The sequence below is a fragment of the Coffea arabica genome, chromosome 2c (genome assembly GCF_036785885.1).
Source record: "Coffea arabica cultivar ET-39 chromosome 2c, Coffea Arabica ET-39 HiFi, whole genome shotgun sequence".
NCBI lineage: Eukaryota > Viridiplantae > Streptophyta > Magnoliopsida > Gentianales > Rubiaceae > Coffea > Coffea arabica.
The window spans coordinates 76472291-76497072 of NC_092312.1; the positions used below are offsets into that span (position 1 = coordinate 76472291).

The 24782-nt window shown below is 36.5% G+C and overlaps 1 protein-coding gene, 1 long non-coding RNA gene and 1 pseudogene across 2 annotated transcripts; 2 read left to right on the forward strand and 1 right to left on the reverse strand.

Moving 5' to 3' along the window:
- Positions 1-10344: 10344 nt before the first annotated feature.
- LOC140035472 (uncharacterized) lies at positions 10345-11205 on the reverse strand. Its single transcript, XR_011839697.1, has 2 exons — positions 11067-11205; positions 10345-10963 (listed from the first exon to the last, which is right to left on the reverse strand). It is a non-coding gene; the product is annotated as an uncharacterized lncRNA (long non-coding RNA).
- Positions 11206-15433: 4228 nt separating this feature from the next.
- LOC113733322 (ethylene-responsive transcription factor ERF023-like) lies at positions 15434-16352 on the forward strand. Its single transcript, XM_027259653.2, has one exon. The coding sequence runs from the start codon at positions 15471-15473 to the stop codon at positions 16179-16181; it is 711 nt and encodes a 236-aa protein (XP_027115454.2). The 5' UTR covers positions 15434-15470; the 3' UTR covers positions 16182-16352.
- Positions 16353-18312: 1960 nt separating this feature from the next.
- LOC140035473 (exportin-2-like) lies at positions 18313-22801 on the forward strand (annotated as a pseudogene).
- The last annotated feature ends 1981 nt before the right edge of the window (positions 22802-24782 follow it).

The window sequence follows — 24782 nt, forward strand, 5'->3', positions numbered from 1 at the left end:
GAATTTAAAAACTAAGAATTAAAATAATGGTTTAGTTTAGACAATAAGATTATGGACTGATAACTCACGTGCTAATTAATCCAGCGCAAAGGGGAAAAAAAAAGAAATTTATGTTAAACTATAAAATTGAGACTAATTAGATTATGCAATTCATTGATCCAAAACTTATTTTCACTTTCTGTCTCTCATCGCTTCTGAAAAATCCTAAAGCTCAAATTTTTACATATAAATTAACAATTTTCTTTTTTTATTTCTTAGTTAATTAGTTACTCATTTGCCGTCACGTGAGTTCTTCTCATTGTTCACAACTAGCTACATTTTTTTTCGGTACGCGAGAAGTCTCGAATCTAAGACATTTTATTTACAACCCCTTACATCTTACTTTTTAACCCAATTTTCCTCCAATCGCCTGTCGTTTTGCTTCTTTATAAAAAGAAATTAATTTAACAAATATTTGACTATTTTTGTAAATATTCATAAAATATCCATAAATTGTCCTAAACCTACTTCAAATTTGAAACATTAGGGAACAAAATTGTATTTGTGCAAACTTTGAAAACTAAAATTGTACTGAGTGCCAAACATCGGGGCCTTATTTGTTTTTATCAAAATTTTAGGTTGGCCTATCAATCGAACCATATGAGCTGACTCATTTAATTTGGAATGATTCCGGGTTCCGGGCAATGAGTTTCGGATTAATAAATGTGAAGATCATACCCAACTCACAAAATATTCAGCCTTTTATCTATATTCGGGTTTAGTCCAAATTCATTTATTACTTCTCAGATTTCTTAATATAATTACTATAACTATTAAATTGTAAAATTAATTTAACATTCACATGACTATAACATTAAAATTAAACATGAACAACTAATAGTTCTTAAAAATTACATAGATCAAAAAATTTTAACAAATTTTATATCCAATCTGTTCAAAAAACATGAAAAAATAGTAATAAAAAATGCAGTCACGAGCCAATACATCTTCAAATGTTCGAACTTTTTTATAGCGTTGTAATTTAAATCTAAACATGCTTGCTGATTAGTGTTTCTAGACCAAAAAGAAATCGACTAGTATTATACCAACATAAAAATTTACTCAATCAATAAGAAAAATTAGAGTTTCAACTATGCATTACCAAAATTGGATCTCAAAAAAATTAATAGAGAAGTTTTCAGATGTATTTTTGTATTTTGTAAGTTATATGTATTAGTATTTAGTAATAATATTTTTGAATATATAATATCAAAATATAAATAATATATATTATTATATATTTAAGTAATTAAAGGATCGGATCTATAATAGATTTGAGTTTATTGAGACCCAAGTTGAATTCATATTTAATTCAAATATATTTTTTAGACCCAATCGCAGATTGACTCACTGGAATATCGATTTTTTTCGAACCGAACGAGCATATCTCAAATTGGTCCGACTCCGTTCACAATCCTAGTCGGAAGACGAATCACCCCCTAGGGAGGGTGTCCGTCTAAAAGTGGATCGGGGATGCACTGATGACTGATGAGCGTCCAAGTGGGATTAGGCCGATTCTCGGTGCAGAAAATTTGGGATTTTTTATTTTTTTTTGCGACGCTTTGGGTTAAGTAGCCCCGTTTTGTTGCGTCTAGGGGTAGGTACGGGTTGGGTACCCGCCCCTAACATGATTTGACTGACCCGACCCTAATATATCGGATCAGCCATTTTGTGACACTAACCCGCTCCTAATATTTTCGGGTATCCGAATAGCGGGTACCCGAAAAAAAGGGGCGGGTCATAGGGTACCCGCTCCTAAAAAAAACTATTTTTCAATAAAAAAAATTTATTTTCTACTTAATATCAACATGTTTTTCAATAAAAAAAAACATGTTTTTCCAATTAATATTGGTAGAGATATTGTAATTAAAGTCCATACATCACCATTCTCACACATTTCATCCAATAATCAAATCGATCTCATAAATTTAGTACATATTAGAATATCTAATAGACAAAACGAAGTTTCATAATAATTTTGAGTACATCACCATTTTCACACATTTCATACTTCTACAACACAACAAACACAAGGATAATAAGTATTTGGTAACTTCCCCAAGGATAATATGGTACAAGACCGCATCTCAAATAAGTCAATTGTGAAATCAAGTTCGGAAAAGAATTGAATAGAACTAATTATTTTTGAAAAAAATATAACCAAAAATAATGTTAAAAATCTTCCCCAATTTCTTTACATCTTTGGAATAGACCTTATGGTATTAAGGTGATGAAAAAGAAAAATAAATTTCTTACACTAAATAAAAGAGACAAATTAAAGAGATATAATTGCAAATGAATGACACAAATATTTTAATTATCTAGCTAACAGAAAATTGAAACTCCAAACAAAAATCTTTGATTGAATTGATGCAAGATTTGTAGGAAAGATCGATGGAGGTAGAATAAAAATAAAAAAGATGAAAGGGATGAACAATTTTTATAACAGAGTTTCACAAATTTTTTTTTTCATTTTGTTCATGTTTCACCGAGAATATTCGCTTTCTTCAAAAAAAAATGAGAAGAGTAGATCATATAGGATTAGAATATGAGACTGCGAGCCACTTCACTTGCACTTAGAATTAAAAATTACAAAATTATAAAATGATCCCTACTTTTTTAATATTTATAAAATATACCCTGCGGGTCGGGTACCCGCGGGTTTTTATTTTTCTGATCCGTATCCGTACCCGATTTTTCGGGTACCCGACCCTCATCTGCCCCGCTAAGAAAAATCGGATCGGGTATCCTATTTTTCGGATCGGATCAGATCGGATTCATCGGGTTTTCGAATCGGCGGATTTTTTTGCCCACCCCTAGTTGCGTCTATAGTCAATAAACTTTCCCTTGGGTAGGAGAAAAAAAAAAGGGGGGGAAAAAAGGAACACGAATCACACCGTTCACGTGCTCCCTTGGATTGGTCCGGGTCTCCACCAGTGGTGGTCCCCGCCCATCCGAAATTTCATTTCACAAGGGTTGTACCGTAGTACTACTCCATCTAGAACCTCCATAAGCACGAATTTCTGATCCGTAACGGAACCGGCTGGACCTCACAAGCATTGTCAAACAATCGTAATTCACGTGGCTAAGGTTTTCTTAATCGAAAATTATGCGGTGAAGATAGAAAGGTTTTCTTAATAACGCCCATGATCAAATATATGTAGTGTTTTAGTTCCTATCATTGGAGACCCTAAATGTTGAAAAAACTCTTCTTAGAATCATCAATAAAAAATAAAAAAGTCACGCGCTCAATCTAATGTATAGAAAAGCTCTCCGTGATTTCAAAACGTATAACACGAGATTTTATGTTTTGAATTAAATTGTAAAAGTGATGGAATCCGTTAAACTTAACGCAAATGGATGAAATGACAAAAATATCATGATATAATTAAGCAAAAGACAACTCAATAAAACCATTTGTTTTATTCTTTAGAGAAAGAAAATTGAGAGTTAAGGGATAGAACAGATATATTTGTTAAAAATTAGGTATATATATATATATTTTTTTAAGTTTCAATAAGTCATTTCCCTTAAGTTTAATGGGTTCCGTCATCTTTACAATTTAGGTCTTGTTTGGCAGACAAGTTTTTTGTCAAGTTTGTCTGCTACAAATTTTCTAAAAACTTTAACTACAGTAATCTAAAAAAATTTCTTAAAATCTTTAAATTATACATTTCAAAATATTTTTTAAAAAACACACTTCAAAAATTTTTTAAAAAACTTCTACAGTAAACTATAATAAAGTTTTAGACAAATATCCAAAAAACTCACTTGCCAAACGGGACCTTAGTTCACAACATGAGATGTCGCGTTGCACGCTTTGAAATCACAGGGGATTTTTTTGTATATTAAATTTAACACAAGGGGATTTTTTATTTTTTACCCTAGATAATATCCTCTGGGGTTGGACAAAATTAATTTGTACTCCCCTATGTTTGAATAACCTTTATAACATACTAACCTGATTGCTGCAGTTTAGTGTACCCCAAATAAATAAATTTTTAGTTTTTATTTTTTAAATTCCTTCCACCATTCTCTTGCTATAAATGGAAAAAAACACTTCATAATTACAGATCAGCAAGATTACGTTATATTTCTTTGTATATACTCTACATGTTTAAAAATTTAAAAAGCTCCATCATGTTGGTGTTGGAGACTTTTCTTCTTTAACGTGGGAGTTGTTGACCACGCTCTGGTTAATGAGCCAAAAGGGCAAAAAAAGAAGTCTTAAATTGTTTCTTCCTTCACGATGTTTTACTTTTATTAGAGTTTTTAAATGTGTTTTTGGTGTTTGTTGGGTGTTTCAAGTCCCCAACGCAGCAGGCCCCCTGCGGTCGCAGTCAAGGCAACTGTGAATGCGCGAAAAGGTTGTAATATATATTTCCTTCGCTAACATGGGCGATTGAATTTTGTTTGGTTCTTGCAGTCTTATTTGCTTAATCACTGTTTAACTCTCGTGATATTAAATGATTTCGTCTTGCATGCACCTCTGCAGGGAAAATGACAATGAAGGACCAATTATGCGCTCGTGAAAAACGATGGACGCACTTTTGATCAACTTCGATAACTCAATACATTGCTTATTAATTAATTACATGAATCAAGTCATTATTTTTTGCTTATTAGTTTCTTTCTCTCTCTGTTTTTTTTTTTTTTTGTTATATATACTACTAGTAGTTATTTAGTACTATTATTGCTTTTAACTAAAAATAAGTTAAGAGGCTCGTTTTGGTTTTAAGCTGATAGGTTCCGTATGTTAGATGAGGGCTTGGCGCTTCTGCAAATTAATCTTGTTTCTAACGACCAATTCAAACTCAGTTATTATTTGTGAAAAATAAATAAATAAAAAATAAAAGTTGGGGACCGATCCATCCTATTTTTAGGTATTCGTCAACATCAAATGTGACTCGTGCTGTTAAACGAAATGAGTGGTTTGAAAACTCGAATAGATTCGGTTCGATAATATTCGAACTGAACTCGTTAATTTTTGCAAACGAGTCGAGTTCGAATTAGAGATATACTTGATTAATTAACGAGTCGAATTAGCTCAAATTGTTTGTTATTCGAACAGCTCATTTGGACTTGATAAAAAAAAAAAGGCATATATGTCATTTCATGAAACTTGTGTGATTGAATTGTGGCATTCGAGCTCAAGTTCGAGTTCGTGCGAACTCGGCTCATATGTGATAAACGAGTGCAACTTTTGAGCCACAAGTCTCGGTCATCGAGCTGATCTCGAGCACGCTCAAGACTCATCCACTTAGTCGAGTTGATTCGATAGAGGCAAGAGTCGAGTTCATGAATCAAATACTCAACTCGGTTCGGCTCGACTTGACTAACAGCACTAAATGTGACAGACCTATGTATTTTCCCCTTTTTTTGTTCTCTCTTTTTAAAGCAATAATGGGCCTTCCTTCAAAGTCTAAACTAAACTGGGTTTAGAATTTATACACTATTAATTAATTAAGTTAAAGATCACTCAGGCATGTGATTATTTGGTGAAGCTAATCATTAAATGGTTGAAATATCTGTCAAGTCAAGCCATGGGTAGTGTCATAAAACTTCTCCTCACGTTTTGTGTTAGACTTTGTTGGCTTCTTGTTTTGCCACTTCCTAAATGAGTAAAAACCAAGGTCTCCACCGTGCCGAATGCTAGTACTAATTAAGGTTTAACTAGAAAGAGAAGACAAGGTCTACATGCTTGTTGGTGTTTTATTTGTAAGCACATTCTTTAATTAACCTCTTAATCTTTTTTATTTTTTTCATTTTTTCCTTAATCTCTTAATGTTATAAATATAACCTTCTTTCACGTATCGCTCATCTGTATGGTGTATCCCCTTGTGAATGCGGACAACTCTTACTAAGTGGCGTGAACAGAAGGCATATTGCGATTTAACTGGTCCGTTGAATTTGCAGTTTAGCCCACAGAAATGAGAGTTATCCCTTTGGTTCAGTTGAGCCCACCCACGACCCACGACAACAAAATTTGAGAACAGTTGTCTAGCGCCCCCAAAACTGTTTCCCTCTTTTTAAAGCCTCTGAAATGCGTCTTGTACATTTGAACCCTCAGGGACTTGGGTAAGGGCCAGGCTTTTCAGTCAGACTGAATGGGCGGAAGTTACAACGGAAACAGTTTGGTCAAATTCCTGTCCCCATAACCCGCTAGCTCCGTCACTGCAATGTTCCCAATGGTGTGGGATTCAATCAACTCGGTATGAGACACGGCCCTAAAAGGAAATATTTTGTCCGTTGGGTAAATAATAATTAAAGGAAAAATATTTTCCATTGCGTTTTCTTTTATTGTATAATTAAATGTTTTCGTCTCCTAAACAGATTGCAATTTTTTTAAAAAAAAATAAAATCGAGAAACACGCGCCTCTAACAATCTCCAAACATGGAATTCACATTCATTAGCATTCTCAGAGCAAGCGCTTGATAATTTTGCAGCTTCTTGAATTAGATGGTGAAAATAAGTGCAAAAATTGGTGAGATGCCCGATCTTTTTCTATATCTATATCTATATGTATTAAGGAAGGGGGTTTTTAGCAGACACCCTCTCAATGACTTCTAAACTTCTCATCCTTTTTTCTAGATTTTTGTATTTATTTTAATACATAAAATGTAGTGGGTTGTAACCCACCTTATCACCTATCAATATTTCCACTACCCCACTCCCACTATCCCACTATCTTAATTCATCCTACAATCACTCCTACAAATTCTCTTTTCCCACTATCCCACTATCTCACTCCCACTTTCTCTCAGTTTCTTATTTGTTTTTGGTTCTCTATTCATTTTGTAAATGTATTGATTTTATTTCTTTTATGAGCAGTAGTGGAAGATATTATGTGCAGAGACTTTAGCAGAACTCAACCTTCTTGCGGAGAATTGGAAGTATATTCTTACCAACTTAATTTTTCAGGTCAGTCCCCTCTGCCTTTTAAGTATGTTTTGCTTTTGCTTTACTTTTTGTCATGAATGATATTGTATTGATTTTCTGATCATCCATTATTTCTGAAAATTTTTTACAAAATCCTATGAACGATTGTTTGCTTATTGTTACACTGTAAAGCAAAGATAGTCAGTAGTGGGATAAAGTATAAACATAAAATCACAATCACATTTCTAACATAAGGTATTGCTTGCTTATATAATTGCGGATGGTATAAGTTCATGATTGAGGGTTTTGCTATTTCTAACATAAATTGCATATTATAAAAATTTATTTGTTTGTATTACTGAAATTTTTTTAATTATTTTTTATTGCACATTTATCACATAAAAAAGGTGTTACGATAGTTATTTTCATAATTTTATTCCAAAAATGATCGTGCATGAAATAAAAAAATATTTTTTGATAATAAAAAATAATTAAAAATGGTTTATAATTAGAGAAAAATAATTCAGATACTACTAATAACTAAGGCACTATACGCCCATTATTAAAATTGGATTAATTTTTAATTTCGTCTGAAATCCTTTTGACAAAATTGCATTCTAGCCTTTCTTTTCTTTATTATTTTCTCTCTGCATTGACTGCAATAATTTTCACTTCACTTTTAACAGGTGGGCTTTCAAAATTAGTAGAAAGAGAGTTTATTAGCATTCAAATAACTGTTCTGTGATGCATCTTTTTGAAATGCTAAAGAATGCATGAAACTTCTTGAAAGATGGTATCCTACTTTTTAGAGTTTGAGTCACAATATTACCTTCATTTTTTGTATTTTTGCATCCACTGGATTAGAAAAAACGCGTCCTTCTAAGCTTGGATAATGTTCAGTAGTGATGCCAAAGACCTAACGATATCTATATGAAAAAAAAAATCCAACGGACATAATTATATATCATACCAGATATCAGGAAATTAACTGCATAAAGGAAATAATCCTGACTCATATTTCGGCGCTCTATCTGACTCAAGACAGTGATTTTTTTTAAAAATCTGGTTTCTCTTGATATTTGAAAAATTTTGAATTCTAACTGAATTTAAACAAAAAGAATAAATTAAAAATTATAGAGACTGCCAAATTAAAAGACAATATTGAATTGGATATTAAAAGATGGTTTAAATATAGTAGGGACTACGAACCAAAATATTTAAAAAACAATTCTGTATCCAAAAAATAAAAAAAAATCTACAAGAACAAACTCATTTTTCCAAAAAAAAAGAAAGAAAAGAAGCCTATAAGAACATACGCCCTTTTCCAAATTTAATAATTTATCTACATTATGAACATATTATAAACTAATACATTCCTTTTTATTTAATATTAAAAATTGATTTTAAATATACAAGTGATAGCAGATGAAATGAAGCAGTTAGCGACATGTGAAAAAATCGAAATGAACAAAAGCAGTTAGAGGGATAATTTCGCACAAAATTCATGGGTTAAAGTGCAATTTGAGGTATAGATGGGAGGCATTTTAGTGCATTTATTGGTTTGTTTACAATAAGTGGTGATTGATTTTGCGGGGTTTGGGGGGTCTACATATACCAAAATATATAGGGATTACTTCATTAACTATGAGTGCTAATAACAATTCTATTGGTGCGTAATTTTCATTTGATTATAACACAATTGTATTAAATTCTATTGATGCTACTTCTATATTAACTATTGTATTTTTTTGTTAACAATTCTCATACAATGTATCATTTACTACGCATAAAATAAATATAAAAACTATTTATTTTTTATTTAATATATATATTTTTTCTAGATCAAATAAATGAAAATATTGTCTCTCTTCAAGTTCGACAGCCATCCGCATCACCAATACTTTTGCATGATCATGGTAAAGATGCAGTTTTTTATATCGTCAAAGATCGTGCATTTTCATTTGTAGTACACAATTCACAAAATTCAACATAGTTAATTAAATCATCAATTTTGACTTTCGTACTAAAAGTGGATTGGTGTGAAGAGTGTTCGCACCTTCAAGAAAGATTATCAAATCGAATGCTTAGTATTTGTAAGTATTTCATTTTAACAACATTCAATTATATTCATTTGTAGAAATATATCATTCCCTTTTTTAATATAAATTTTAATTTTTTTTTCAGGATTCATCTTTCGAAAAAAGACAGTTTTTGAATGATATACACATTTTATTATATTTCAAACTATTGTTAAACAGATATTACATTTAAATTTTGTTGGTTCAATTTTTTCACCTTTATTTGTTCACCATTTTTATTTTTTCAATAATATCAGTACCGTGCGTAGCACGGGTATTCACACTAGTATATATATATAACTAGAGATATACATGTATATATATATAACTAGAGATATACATGTGTATAGGGCTTGTTGATTTTGAATAGTTTTAGACACACATGTTCCCTCAAAGATTTTGGAAATTATAAAAATATCCCTTTAGAAAATAAAAATTACACTTTGACCCCCTCAAGATTTTAGAAATCCTTTTATATACCATCCAAAGATTAAAGTTTTTAACTTGTATCCTTGAAAATATTAAACTTCATCCCAATTTTTTTTTTTTTTTTTTTAATGTAAGGATGCCCCTCCCAAGTATACTTCTTTACTAGTCATGCCCTTCCCTTCCACCGGTGGACACGGACATGGGAATTGCTAAAACCTAGGAAGTGTGTCGTCCTTCACTTTCTTCCTATCGCATGGATTAATCTTTATACTCTCTTTTTGTCGTCGTATAGGATACTCCTATCTTTTTGTCTGAGGCCTGTCGAAAGGCCGTATTGAGCAAGCGCAGGCCCCCAGTGACACGGCCTAACACTTGGTTATGGACGGTTAGCAGGCTCCCACCACAGATTGTGATTGCTAACCCAACCTTCAATGCCAGACACGATAGTTTGCCAAAGAAGACAAGGAATCCATCTGCACCACATGCAACTGACGTGTCTTTCATCGTGGATTTCTTAAAAGATCAGAACTTTTCAACATATTTTGCTTCAATTGTTCGGTCCCGTTGATTTTGTTAGGTCTTGTTCGCTGGAAAAGGTTAGACTGATTGTTGCCGTCTGTAGAGGAGCCAATCCTCCACAGACACGTGTGTTCTACCAATCCTATTCGGCCCAACAACAGATGAGTCTGTTCAGTCCTCACCCTGAACTCTTCTCCAAGCCGAACTCATGAATAGCTTAAGGGAGAGTTCGTGATTCTGCGGGATAAGGCCAGAGGGAGAGTTCAAGAGGGACTCCGCTTCTAGTATCCCAGTAGGACTCATATATAACTAACTTCTATAGGTAGAGGGATAACTCCTTCATGACTATCCTAAAGAGCTCTATAAATAATGAATGAAAGAACCAAAAAAGGTACAATAGACAATACTATCATTCCTTTATTCCTTCTTACCTCCCAACTGACTTGAGCGTTAGAGTCACAACGGGGGGCTAGTCCCGCCGTTCAGCTCATTGCAGGTCAGTTCGGAACCTTAGTCGATACTTTGTTCGGATCGCGATCTCGACATATTCATCGCGGTCTAATATAAAAAGAAAAAAAAAAATTTGTTGCACGCTCACACACACACACATATATTAGAACTTTTTGAGAATGGGATAATCCTGGCTTAACTAAACACACGAAACAGAGACCTTTAATCGCTAATATATCTGTATTGGATTCTGAATGGCTAGCGTTCTTGTGATCGACCAAGAGGAGCCAAAATATCTCAATCAGTCTAATAATGTATGATTTGTGAAACCCTGTAACTTGAAGTACGACGGAAGGAGCAAGGGGGCCGGGGGAGGTGGTCCTCCTCTTCTGTTCTTATCAGCCGCGGGAACCTGATGCCTCTATGTATACAGCGCTTCTGATGAAATGTACTGTTTCTTTCTGTTGCACGAGCACTGGGGAGTTGAAGATGACACGAATATATGGATTGAATTGAATATGGTTGGCGCAGAGAGAACTTGATGTACGGAGTCCGCCGGGGAAAAAACCTACAAAAATCATTGCCGACAAGAACAGCTGATCATGCACATCAATACTAGTTAGTACATATAAGAACAACGTGAAATTCATTCTCAGTTTTGCTCTTGAGACCTGAACAGTAATTATAGAGAGCATGGAGTCAATAGTGTATGTATGTGTCTGTGCTCTTTTTCTTTTGGTTGATGAACAAATTGACTCTGTGAATTCATTGCAGGCAGTTAGGTGCCTGAGTCATCCTAATTTGTTGTGGTCGAAGCCTGAAGGGAAATTACTAATCAGGCCTGGCAAAAATCAGGTAACTATATAGTAGTGTTGCTTACAGCTTTGTGTTGCATTGCATGCAAGAAAATTGAAAATTAAGAATTAAAAAGAAAAACAAAGGGAAAAAAAATCATTCAGCAGCAGTAATGATTTCATGGGCTAAAGCAAGAGGGTACGAGGACGGCCACTTCTTGAATGTTGTAGATGAACAAGGCTTGCATTAAATTAGTGGGCCAAAACTTGGTCAGCAACTCTTTAGGAAATGTGCGGAAAACAAATTTTGTCATTTTCTAGGCCGACAGGTTGAGCTTGGCTTATGTTAACAAAACAAAAGATCCATCGCATCTGGCTGTGACTCATCAAAATTCTTCCTCCGCCGCCGCCAGATCCTCTGCTAGCTGCACTGTATGAATCACAGGGCTGAAACTTACAAAGATGGTTGCTGCTTCATAATAGAGAAATAAATTTGTTTTCAATTTTCAGAACATTGGAAGGGCAACGCTTGTGTTCTCTCCTCAAAATCTTATTCAAAAGGTGCAGTGTTGAGCTGGAATCCCATCTGGCCGGTGGTTTCGAAAAGTACCCATGATGTTGTTGTGCCTGCGCAGCTATAAACTGCGGCAGCACAGCAACTCAGCAAGTGCAAACAATAAAGATAATGCACATGTGGTCTTAAAAGGATTACTGTGCAAGAGAGAACAATTATATTGGACGACGTGGCACGTATATGGGGTTGAGGACCAACTCTGGATTGAAAGGGATAGATCGAGTCAATCAACTGTCCTCTCCTTTCTCCTGCAATTCTTGCCACCACCAATACTTCCACAGCCTCCACAAGAGAAGAGGCCCGGGGGCGGGGGGGGGGGGGGGGTTGGGTTTCGGGCTTTCGGATTGGGGATGGCTATGGTTGACAGTTTTTATTATTGTGTTTTTTGTTTCGTAGTTTATATACACACATTGAATTGATATATATGCGTATAATAAACGTATGTTGCATCACGTCTCTGCAGTATAATAACCATATATACGATCACATGTTAACTACGTACTGCCCCAAACTCATGAATTGGAAGTGCAGCAGAACCAAAAAATAAAAATTAAAAAAAAATTGCAGTTAAATGAAACAATAATACAAGTACTCTATTATGTTCTCTAGGAATCCTCAAGAATAATAAAATACGTACCTCGTTGTATACAATTTTCACAGAAGCTAGAGTAGTGAACAGCCATGACAAACAACGTTAATGAAGAATCTTTTCGTACAATGAATAAAACAAAACTTTAATTAATTGTCAAGTTTCGAATTCAAAATTGATAATTCGAAAGTTTGAATTTGAAATTTTTCGAAATTTTGATATCTGATAATTCGATTTCGAATTCACCAATTCCGATTTCACCGAATTCGAAAAATTTATATATTATCATATAATATAAAATTTATTATATAATACAAAATTTATAATATAATATTATATAAATTTTATAATTTTACATAATATTATATAGTATAAATTTTATATTACATTTAAAAAAATATATTTGAAATCGAAATCGGAATTCGAATTCCGATTTGAAAAACTCCATTACCGAATTCGAACCAAATTCGAAATATATGAATTCGGAAAACTCGAATTCGATTCCGATTTACCGATTTCGAAAATTCCGAATTCAATTCGAATTGGGTCGGTAAATCGGAATTTTTCGATTTTACAGGCCGCTATTGTCAAGAGCTGCCTCCTTCAATTCTTCAATCCATATGTTCTTTTTGCTATTCGAGTCTAAGAAGAATCCACCCAAAAGTAATGCAGAGCAAAGTTGTAGAAGAAGACACGTCGGACCATGCATACCAGAGAGAGAAGTTAAGGAGCAAACGTTCGTTTCGTCCCCCTAACGGGGATCTGAACGTCTTTCTGCTGCCTTTTTTTTTCCCATTCAGTCTCTTACCACTGGAATCGTTTTTTTCATTCAAGAAACGACGCAAGTGACCGAAAACTACTTCAAGTTCATTCGTTCAATGCCGGGACTGAGATTAAATCGAATAGCCAAAATTGGTGATGGGCTTCTAGTTGTTCTAAAACTGACTTTAAGAAAGCTCTTTGAAAAATTTTAGGAACAAATCTAACTAATTGAAGGTGCAAATGAGAATGCGCAAAAAAAGGAGTATAGTTGTGGAAAATTAGTTGATTACTGTCTATATATATATATATATATATATATGTACGAGTTTCTAGATTCTCGAACAAATTTGGTAACAATAGAATCGTTTTTTGCTTGTTCAGGAAAGGTTTTTGGATTGAGAGACAAAGTCTTGTTTGGATTGCTTGTTTACGTCGAAAAATATTGTCGTTTTCCGTGATCACATTTCCCTATCACATTTTTCCCTCACATATATCAAATCGCTACAGTAATTTTTCCATAAAAAATGACGAAAAATGCAATTTAAACACAACCAAAGTTTTTGCGGTCAAAACTTGGATAAATTCGATTTTCAAAACTCGCGCGACTGTGACGTTGGAGATCAGATCTGTTCAAGTGTGATTTTGCATGCTCAATGTAGATATACTATATAGTAGTAGCAGTAACTTGCAAGCCATGAAAACATAGAACCACCTAACAGCTGCTAACATTATTGGTGTGCGCAATATAATCAATCATTCAATCCCACCAAAAAACACAAAAACAAAAAGAAAAAAGGGGGAAAAAAAATGGAGCTGGTCATTAATATCTCGTGCAAGGCCTACACATGTGAAGCTTTACGGCCCAAGGGACCCCGAGAAGCTTTAAGCGTTGAGAGCCCCTCATGATAATGCACGAAGGCCGATTTCCCAGAAAACAAAAATTAATAATCAATCGCTATCCGAGCACGCGGGTACCTAGACATACAAGAAGGAACTAATTATTATGGTGAGAAATTTTTGGGTGACTTGTGACCGTCCATCACAGAGGCCGTACATGTACATGGCGATATTTATTCTCTCTTTTTTTTTTCCTACTTCTTATTTTGATTTAAAATTAATGCGTGCTCTCTCAGTCTCTTCGTTCCAAAAAAAAAAAAAAAAAAAAAAAAAAGAGAAAAGAAATGGAAATCCTCCTTCATCACTCGTCTAAATTTTGACGGCCGTCTACTACATGGTAACCCAGTCAATTTCTTGTAGGATTTTTTTTTTTTTAATTTGGTTACATGATAAGTTGAGGATTGGTAGCTTGGAGTGTGTTAGTATATCATATATACCTGTTAGTGTTGGAAATTGTACTTTCATTATCTAAACTATTGGCTTGTTTTCAATTATTTATTTTAAACTGATTATATATTCCAATTTTGAATAATCAGTTCTGTATTCTAATTATAAATTTTTAAATGACCATAAAAGTTAAAATCTATAATCACTCAAAGAGTAACTTTTTGCTGATTCGGATTATTCTTCATAATCAGCTTCTATATTCAGATTTTGTGAAATCTAGAGCGATACAGAACATGACCTAAGTCTATGTGCCAATGGTTTCTCGCTTTTCACCCTACTCTCAATTCATTGCTTAATTCCACATTAGATGCTTTCAGGATTTCACGACACTACTTAGAATTAAATGGCGACGTTGGAAAATATGCTTGGTGAATCCATAAAAAGGGTGATAAGGAGTTACTGATGGATAACTCGATAGGATTTGGTAAAGTATTTTCTACAAAATTGGATACTCAATACTCGATACTCCATTCACAAGCGCGCACACACACACAATTTGTTTCATATGTGCGTGTATCAAAGAATTAATACCTCTATAATAGCCATTTATCCTCTTAGTTTGTATTCAGTTGACACACATATTTATCTTATACAATATACATGCGAGCTAGGATTTAATAAGAGAGATTTTTAAAGGTATTCAACTCGCTGCCGTTCCTATTTTGGAATTATAAAGATAACTCAATATGACATTTTCAAACTTAAAAATAGTAAAATAAAACCATGTAATTTGTTCACAACTTAGTACCATGCCCAAGTGACCAATTTTACATTCTCACACTTACCACGATGTGAGTGATAATCCTAGTCTTACGCACGAGTGCCAGCTCATGCAAAATAAATAAATGAATAAAAAAATTATGAATAATTAATGGAAAAGGGCGTTTTCGTCAGATTCAAGAAAAAGATGAGTGGTAAGACACGCTGCAAGCATAAATACAGAGCCGCGATGGATTTTATGTATTGGTTGCATGCCCAGCTAGCTAAGCTTTGGTTTAATTGTTGGTTAATAATGGAGATGCTCCTACAGCAACCACCGGCGCCGCCATGCATTAATGAAGATGACCTAGCCCCTTCTTCCTCCGGCTCAACCACCACCACCACCACCCCCACAGCCGCCAGCAGCAGCAGAAGTGATACCAGCAGTAGTAGTGCTGCTCGTGGGGGCACACGGCATCCGGTCTTTCGAGGGGTCCGAAAACGGCGCTGGGGCAAATGGGTGTCGGAAATTCGAGAACCCCGAAAGAAATCACGGATATGGCTGGGTTCTTTCCCAAGCCCAGAGATGGCAGCAAGGGCATACGACGTGGCCGCATATTGTCTGAAAGGACCCAAGGCCCAACTCAATTTCCCCGACGACATCCAGCTGCTGCCGCGGCCATTAACCACCACGGCTCGAGATATTCAGGCAGCAGCCTCATTGGCCGCAAGAGTGGCGATGGCAGAAGGAAAAAAGACTCCTACTATGTGTGGTAGTAGTAGCGGTAGTGCTACTACTACTACAGCTCATATCGGCGACGATGGGAGTGGCAGTGATGATTTTTGGCGGGACATAGAGCTGCCGGAGCTCATTGAAGCTTGGCCGGGGGAGAATGATAACAGTACTAGCGTAACTGTGAGGAGGGATTATGTGTGGGAGTTACGCTACTGGAGTGCTTCATCATCGTTATCATCATGTTCAGGGATGTTTTCCGGCGATATTGCCACGTCGCCGATGGAATGATTCCAGTTGGATGAAGATGACCGACCCCCCGACTGACTGTGTAATTTGCATGTACTAGTTGTACGTCCGCGGCCGTATGACCATACATAATAGTTAATACAACACTCCTCCTGCAACTAGTACTAATTGTTTTAACTTCCTCATTCAATTAAAGATTCAGATTGTGATTAACTAATTCTCCATTTCTACTACTACTATATATATCTATTATCTACTTGATGATGCATTTACTTGCTCTTCTTCAAAATTTATAAGTGACATGAATATTGCCTTCTTGTAGTTTTTTTTTTTTTTTTTTTCTCTCAAAGCTATATATCTATGTAATATAAGGCCTCTTTGGAAGTCTAGTTTTTTAGCAAGTCTGTATTATACTAGTTTTTTAATAATTTTTGTTACAATAACCCTAAAAACTTATCAAAATTTTTAACGTACGCACTTAAAATATCCAAAACACAAAAAAAAAAAAAAAAATCCTTCCCCTTTTCTTCTTCTTCCTACCACACCACCACCTCCGTCGCCAGCCACCACCTTCCAAACAGGTCCATAATATCCTCCTCCTCAGTAGTTGAATCTGAATCTGCTAGCTAGTAGTAATAAGGTTCCGACCAGCTTCACTAGAAATCGTCGGAAGGAATTTGTGATGATGGATGGAAAAGGAAGAAAATTAATCCTAAATTAATGATAAGTATAAGCTCGAATCAGCTTTGCCAGACTCGAAGTGGTATATGAGAATTGTACACCTTTTGATTACTACTATTTGAAGATTAATTAGAATAAACAAATTGCTAGGAAATTGCCTTGTAACAATTGGAAATTCATTGTAAGATGGATTTTTCTGACACAATATTTGATGTTCCAGTATCTTGTTGGATAGAGATTGAGAGGATGGTTTCATGACAGTGGTTAGGGGTGTTTCGCGAATCGAGCCGCTCGCGAGCGGCTCGAATACGAGCTCGACTCGAGCTCGTTAATATCGAGTTCGAGTCGATCTCGAGCTCGAGCTCGAACTAAAAAACATTAAACTCGTTGGCCCGCGAGCGGCTCGCGAGTTCAATTATATATTTATTTTTTATTTTTTATTTAATAGTAAAATTACATATATATCTCTAATATTTTATTATTTGTTTAAAAAATTATTATTTTATTCATTTTTAAAAATAAATAATTATTTTTTATTTTTTAAAAATAAAATAATAATAATTATTTTTTTATTTTTTTAAGCTCGAGCTCGACTCGAATTTGACTCGAGCTCGAGCTTGATATTTTGAGCTCGTCGAGCTCGAGTTTCACAAAATTAACTCGAGCTCGGCTCGTTTAGCCAAAGCTCGACTCGAGGTCGGCTCGTTTGCACCCCTAGTAGTGATAAGGGTCTTAATCGACTCGAAGTCGAACACCCCCCGGGGCCGGGAGCGCCGCCCCAACAGTCTTAACAATAGAGTGGTTTAATGTCTTTGGGCTGGGCGTTTTCCTTCTTACTTGTTGCTTAAGTGGTTCTACAATTAATTTGAGGTTGGGGTTGGGAGAGTGTGCAGTCTCAAACACTGGCCTTTCAGTTTCACAGGCCTGTCCCAAGAATAATGTCCCCGTTTGGCAAATAAATTTTTCAAGTGCCTGTCTAAACTTTTATTGTAACTTACAAAATTTTACTGTAAAAGTTGTAGTAAAATTTTTTGAAGTGTATAAATTTTTGGATATCTTGAAGTGTATCGTTTAAAAATTTTGAGAAGTTTTTTCTTGAAATTATTGTGGTTAAAAAACTTGTAAAAAACAAATTTGGCCCAATTGATTATGAACAACCATGATCGAATTTTTTTTTTTGTTGGTACCTTTAGAGGCAAACCCTGTTCCTGTTCCGCTCCAGATGCCCCAATTGTCTTGTCTTTGTGACTGCTGCACACGAAAAAAAGTAACCTCAAGCGAGAACAGAAGACCATCATAGTTGCTGTGACATTGAATGAAAATGGGCCAAAAATGAAAAGGAAAAAGGCTCAGCACGTCAAACCACGATGCAGGACCAGGACCTGTCTCTCTGAAACCCATACGCATATGTTCGAGATGGACGGACGATTAGTTTCATTCACCAATAAAAGCAAAGAAAGCTCTCCGCAGGCCCAACAATTAGTCTCTTTCATTCCAACAAAAATCCCTCCCTCTTCCCTTTGTCGTTCAAACTCTCTCTCACTCACGTTTAATAAATAAATAATAAAAAAAAAAAGAGACTAGTGCTGCTGCTGCTGCTCTTAGTTGTGGTGTGTGGAACAGTGGCCCTTCTGCAGTGCAGAGGTAACTCTCTCTCTTTTTGAACTCGTTTTAGTATTACATTTAGTGTTAGACTTAAAAAAGAAACCCTAGATTTTTTTATAGGTTTCCGTTGCACGCATTCGCAAAAGTCTCTGTAAAACCCTAGCTTACGTACAAGAATTGAACATGGAATGGAGTCCACAAACCCTGCAATTCCTATCGGAATGCTTCCTTAACACTCTCTCCCCACTCCCCGAACCCCGTCGCCGTGCCGAGTCTGCTCTCTCCGATGCCGCCGACAAACCCAACTACGGCCTCGCCGTCCTCCGCCTCGTCGCCGAGCCCTCCGTCGACGACCAGATCCGCCAAGCCGCTGCTGTCACTTTTAAGAATCACCTCAAGTCCCGTTGGTCCCCGCCTCCTCCCTCCGACCGTGACGCCCAAATCCTTACCCCGATTCCCGACCCCGAAAAGGAGCAGATTAAAACCCTCGTCGTCTCTTTGATGGTCAATTCTTCCCCTAGAATTCAATCCCAGCTCAGTGAAGCTCTGGCCGTTATCGGCAAGCACGATTTTCCGAAAGCGTGGCCCACTCTATTACCTGAGCTCGTGGCGAGTGTTGATAAACTAAGCCTGGCGAATGATTATGTCTCTGTTAATGGCGTGTTAGCTACGCTGAATTCTTTGTTTAAGAAATTTCGTTTTCAGTATAAAACCAATGATTTGCTTCTGGATTTAAAGTATTGTCTTGATAATTTTGCCAAACCCTTGTTGGATTTGTTTCAAAGGACGGCTAGTTTGATTGATCATGCCGTGGCTTCGGGTGCTGCCAATGCAGCTACCCTCAGGCCCTACATAGAATCTCAGAGGTTGTGTTGTAGGATTTTTTACTCTCTGAATTTTCAAGAGTTGCCCGAGTTTTTTGAGGATCACATGAGCGAGTGGATGGTTGAGTTTAAGAAGTATCTCACCGTTACATATCCTGCTCTCGAGGATAGCAGCGGTGATGGGCTGGCGCTTGTTGATGCGCTGCGCTCTGCAGTCTGTGAGAATATCAGTCTTTATATGGAGAAAGAGGAGGAGTTGTTCCAAGGGTATTTGAGTGGTTTTGTGGAGGCTGTTTGGGGTCTTCTTCTTGTCGCATCTGCCTCTTCTAGCAGGGAACAGCTAACGGTGACTGCCATTAAGTTCCTCACAACTGTCAGCACGAGTGTACATCATACTCTATTTGCAAGGGATGATATCTTGCAACAGATTTGTCAGAGTATAGTTTTACCCAATGTAATGTTGAGGGATGAGGATGAGGAGTTGTTTGAGATGAATTATGTGGAGTTCATAAGGAGGGATATGGAAGGGAGTGATCTTGATACTAGGAGGAGGATTGCCTGTGAACTCCTCAAGGGAATTGCCTTGCATTACAAGGAAAAGGTCACTGAGAAGGTCTCCCTTCAGATCAACAGTTGTTTGGGTTTGTTTAATGAGAATCCAGCTGCAAATTGGAAACAAAAGGATTGTGCTATCTATTTGGTTACTTCGCTTGCCAACAGAAAAGCGGGCGGGACTTCATTTTCTACTGATCTAGTTAATGTCGAGAGCTTTTTTAGTTCTGTAATTGTTCCTGAGTTGCAAAGTCAGGATGTCAATGCATTCCCTATGTTGAAAGCAGGAGCTCTGAAGTTCTTCACCATGTTTAGGAACCAGATATCAAAACCTATTGTGCTGGCATTGCTTCCAGATGTAGTCCGGTTCCTTAATGCAGAGGCAAATGTAGTTCACTCGTATGCGGCAAGCTGCATTGAGAAACTCTTGCTGGTCAAAGATGAAGGGGCTAGACCAAGGTACACATCCTCAGATATCAGTCCATTTTTGTTGGTCTTGATGACAAATGTTTTTAGTGCCTTGCAGAAGCCAGAATCTGAGGAGAATCAGTATGTTATGAAGTGTATCATGCGAGTTCTTGGAGTTGCTGAAATCTCTCGTGAGGTTGCTTTACCTTGCATCAATGGGCTGACAACAGTTCTCAATAGAGTCTGCGAAAACCCCAAGAATCCTGTGTTTAACCACTATCTTTTTGAATCTGTGGCTGTTCTTATATGACGGGCTTCCGAGAAGGACCCTTCTCTCATTTCTGCATTTGAAGCCAGCCTTTTCCCTTGCCTTCAATTCATCTTGGCCAGAGACATTAATGAATTTTTTCCTTATGCATTCCAGCTGTTGGCTCAGCTTGTGGAGTTAACTCTCGTGCCTGATAATTATGTTGAGATATTCAAGATCCTTCTTTTACCTGAGTCATGGAAGAAGTCAGCAAATGTTCCAGCTCTTGTTCGTTTGCTCCAGGCTTTCCTTCGAAAGTCACCTCTTGAGATGATTCAGAAGGAAAGATTGGAAAGTGTGCTTGGGATATTCTCCAGACTTGTTTCATCTCCTAGCACCGATGATCAAGGATTTTATGTGCTGAATACAGTGATTGAGAATGTTGCATATGACGTAATCTTTCCGTTTGTACAGCAGATTTGGGTTATACTGTTTAACAGGTTGAGTTCCAGCAAAACAGTGAAGTTTGTTAAGAATCTGATAATATTTATGTCTCTTTTTCTGGTCAAATATGGTTCTCAAACCCTTGTGGATACAATAAATGCAGTTCAGCCAGACATATTTCGTACAATTTTGGAGCAGTTCTGGGTACCAAACCTCAAGCTGATCACAGGTTCCCTTGAGCTAAAGCTCACTTCAGTTGCTTCAACCAAACTTATCTGTCAATCTCCAGATAATTTGGATTCTAAGACTTGGGGTAAACTGCTGGACAGCATTGTGACACTTCTTTCACGACCTGAGGAGGATAGAGTGGATGATGAACCTGATATTCCTGATTTTGGCGAGACTACGGGCTATAATGCTACCTTTGTCCATCTTTACAATGTTGGGAAAAAAGAGGATGATCCTCTCAAGGAAATTAAGGATCCAAAGCAATTTTTGGTTGGGTCTTTGGCTAATCTTTGTGGTGCTTCCCCTGGAATGTATCCCCCAGTCATTGGTCAATTTCTTGAGCAATCTAATCAAGCTGCATTGCTGCAGCTTTGCAACACATATAATGTCTCATTAGTTTGAAGAAGAAGCTGTCTCATGGTATGCCTTCCACTAGTGCATCTGTTAATCAGATACACGAAATGTCTATGTTTTTGTATTGAAACTGTGGAGGTACTTGATAAGGATTGTAATTACTCTGTACATTTGATGAATGATCTTTCTTCTTGTTATTTTAATTTCTGCTTATGTATTGCTTGATAAGTTGATAGGGAATGTGGTTGAATATGCTTTTTGATCTTCTTCTGTGTGTATAATGACATTTGTGGAACCAAGATGAACAATGCTGAGCTTATGCATGTTTTATTGTTATCTGCTGCTGAAAAGTATTTGGGGTGTATTATATGAAGATAGTCGTTTTGGAGGCCTTTGCTCTTGTACACTGTGTCTTTATATATTGTGTGTTGATATTATGAGTTATGCTTTGATGAGAATCCTGCTGTTCTTTTACCAAAAAATGATATTTAATTTGGCCTTAATTGTGGAGATTATTGTTGCTTCTGTTTGTTACTTGTGTAGTGGGAGCAGCTTCCGTATATTCATCTTTTAGAATTTGTATTGCCTGAAAAGAGGCTGATAGAAAATGCTAAAAGTTATGGCATAAATTATGTTCAAGGTGCGCCATGAAATGAGTCCCACATTTAACCTCCATGTTCTCTTTCTCACTTTCTATATTCCTCTTGATGCTGGTAAACACTGCAACAATTAAGACTCCATGTCAATGCCTGATTGTTGAAACTATGTGATTGGATGCGCATTTCTATCATGTTTTGCCAACTTAAACATCACTGGTCTGATTTTGAAAATGTGGTTTCTTGTCGCAGATCTCTGGGTTCGTGTTATTCAGTGTTGCATATTGAAGTGAGCAGGACTTTTGCATTTTATTGACTGGTACAACGAGTTATAGGTTCAATCTATAATTTGGGCTTTTCTGGCTCGTGGTTGTGTTGCAACGTCCATTGCTTCATCTACCGGCCAGACTGATATGGATAAGCTATTGAATCAGCCCTGAAGTCTGGGATTTTCTGGCTTCCCGTGATGTGGTGATCAATGCTGCTGTTTTTTTGTTTTTTTTTCATGCTGTCCAGATGCTTGTCGAGCACATTTCACATCATAGTCAGAAAATGATACTTTTGTTGGCATTTAAATTTTGCTTCCAAATTTTGATGCTGATCTTCGGCATTTTCATTCGGTTGTATTGTTAGGTCACTGGGGGAAGAGCCTGTGGGAGTCTTGAGTTGCTGTAATTTCTATGTATTTACACTCGCTGAATGTGTATTTTAGGTATTTTTGCTGTTGAGGTTTTACACATAATTAAATCTTAAACACATAATTGGTGTTGGGGTAATCAGTAATTTCCAACTACTGTGACGCATTGCAGAAAATTTGAAGTATGGGGGAGTGAAATGGAGGCCTGGAACTTGTAGGCTTGTAGTAGTTACGACTAACGCACTTGCAGGTTAATAAATTTTTTACAGATGAATGGGTTATGGTACATGGTTTTTGGTGCGTCCCTGGAGCGACATTGGATGTTTGCACAAATTGGACCGACATTGGATGTTGCACAAATTGGACAATTCCTGTGTTCAATTTGTCTCTGCCATTTGACACACGTTGGCTCCATGCGCCACAGGGAAAGTTCTAGTGGATCCTACTCGTTTTCTTTGGAATGAGCGCGGTTGGAGTAGGAGTACGTGCATGTGCATGTGCATGTGCATGTGCATGTGCATGCATGCTGTTCTAAGCGTCTATTTGGGGTAGCCGTAGGTCCAACCTGCTCAAAGACCGTGCGAAGGTTCCAACGCACATACCGTAAACTTAATTCGGTGTCAAATTCGCTTGTTTGTTTCGTACATATTGCAATTGCCATATTAAGAGAAAAGTTTCCTTGCACGTATAACTATTCATAAAAAATGAAAAAAAAAGGCACATAAGCAAGTTAGGAGGAACACTAAAAGAAGCAGGCCAACAGTACGAGTGGACAAGAGAACAGTGAACTCCACTTTGGGCCGTTCGTTTGCAAGAACACAACAACAGAGAAGTAGCAGTCTGTCATTTCTCCATATGTATTCTTGGGCCCTTTGCTTGCAGGCGGCCATGGATTGATACGCTCGTAATCAATAGCTGTAATGCCGTCAGAGACCGATAAAATTTGATATTTCGTACTACTAACTTTTTTTTTTTTTTTTTCCAACAATAGAGGGAAAGACTCGGACTGACGCTAGCTATTATCACTCTCCATGACTCTTGTTTCTTTCCAACAATAGAAAGAAAGAAATTTTTAAACGTTAATCCTCAACCCAACTCAAAAGGCTTTCAAATTGGACTAAGGAATTTAAACTCTCATCACTCAACCTTCACTGGACCGATGCAGGAGAAAGGGGAGAGGGATATTTCGTACTACTAACTTGAGGGGGTCGGAGTGAGACCCTCCTCTCAAATCGCTCATTGGTTAAATTGTTCGCATGGAGTAATCGGTTTTGGAATCAAAGTTATAAAATCTGGCCCAACCCACGGCTGTACCGGTCAATCAAGTGAACCGGTCATGGAGCCCAGGCTAGGTTACTAAGGTCAAGCAACGAATTCATTAATTGATTCAGCGGTCAACCACTGTATCAGGAAAAAACCGTCGGTTGAACTGTCAGCTTAAAAATTTTAGTATTTTTATAATTTAAAATATATTATTATATTATATAATATAACTGTTGTACAACCTACGATTGAGCGGATAATCTATAAATCAGTCACCTCTTCGGATCGAGTTCCAAATCAGGTTTGATAACTATGATTAGAAGAGATGCTGCGAGTTTTAAATTCCTGAGACCAACAGTGCAACATATAGAGGAGAGGAGACAAGAGAGGTATGAGAAGAGACTTTTGACTTTTTTTTAAAAAAAAAATTTTTTACTAATATTTGATTACAAATTTTACTGTACGTAATTGTTAGGTGTTTGTGTTTAGTTGAAGAAATAAAAGAGGAACGGGGCAGGAACACTTGGCCTTGGGCTCAATTGGTGCAATTATTGTATTCTTTTTATGATTTGATTTGGCGTAGTAGATTCATGTAATTTTGTTAGTATATTTTATGATTTAATATACACCTGCATAAGTAAAACTGAGAGTCTCGTTGACCTTGACAAATACCACATTCATTTTGCATTCAAGCATACAGAAGCTACACATAGTACCACTAGCCACTAAGCCAATGGGAGGCCGTGGACCTTTCGCCTCTCTCTCTCTCTCTCTCTCTCTCTTCTTTTAATTTGGGAATCAGTT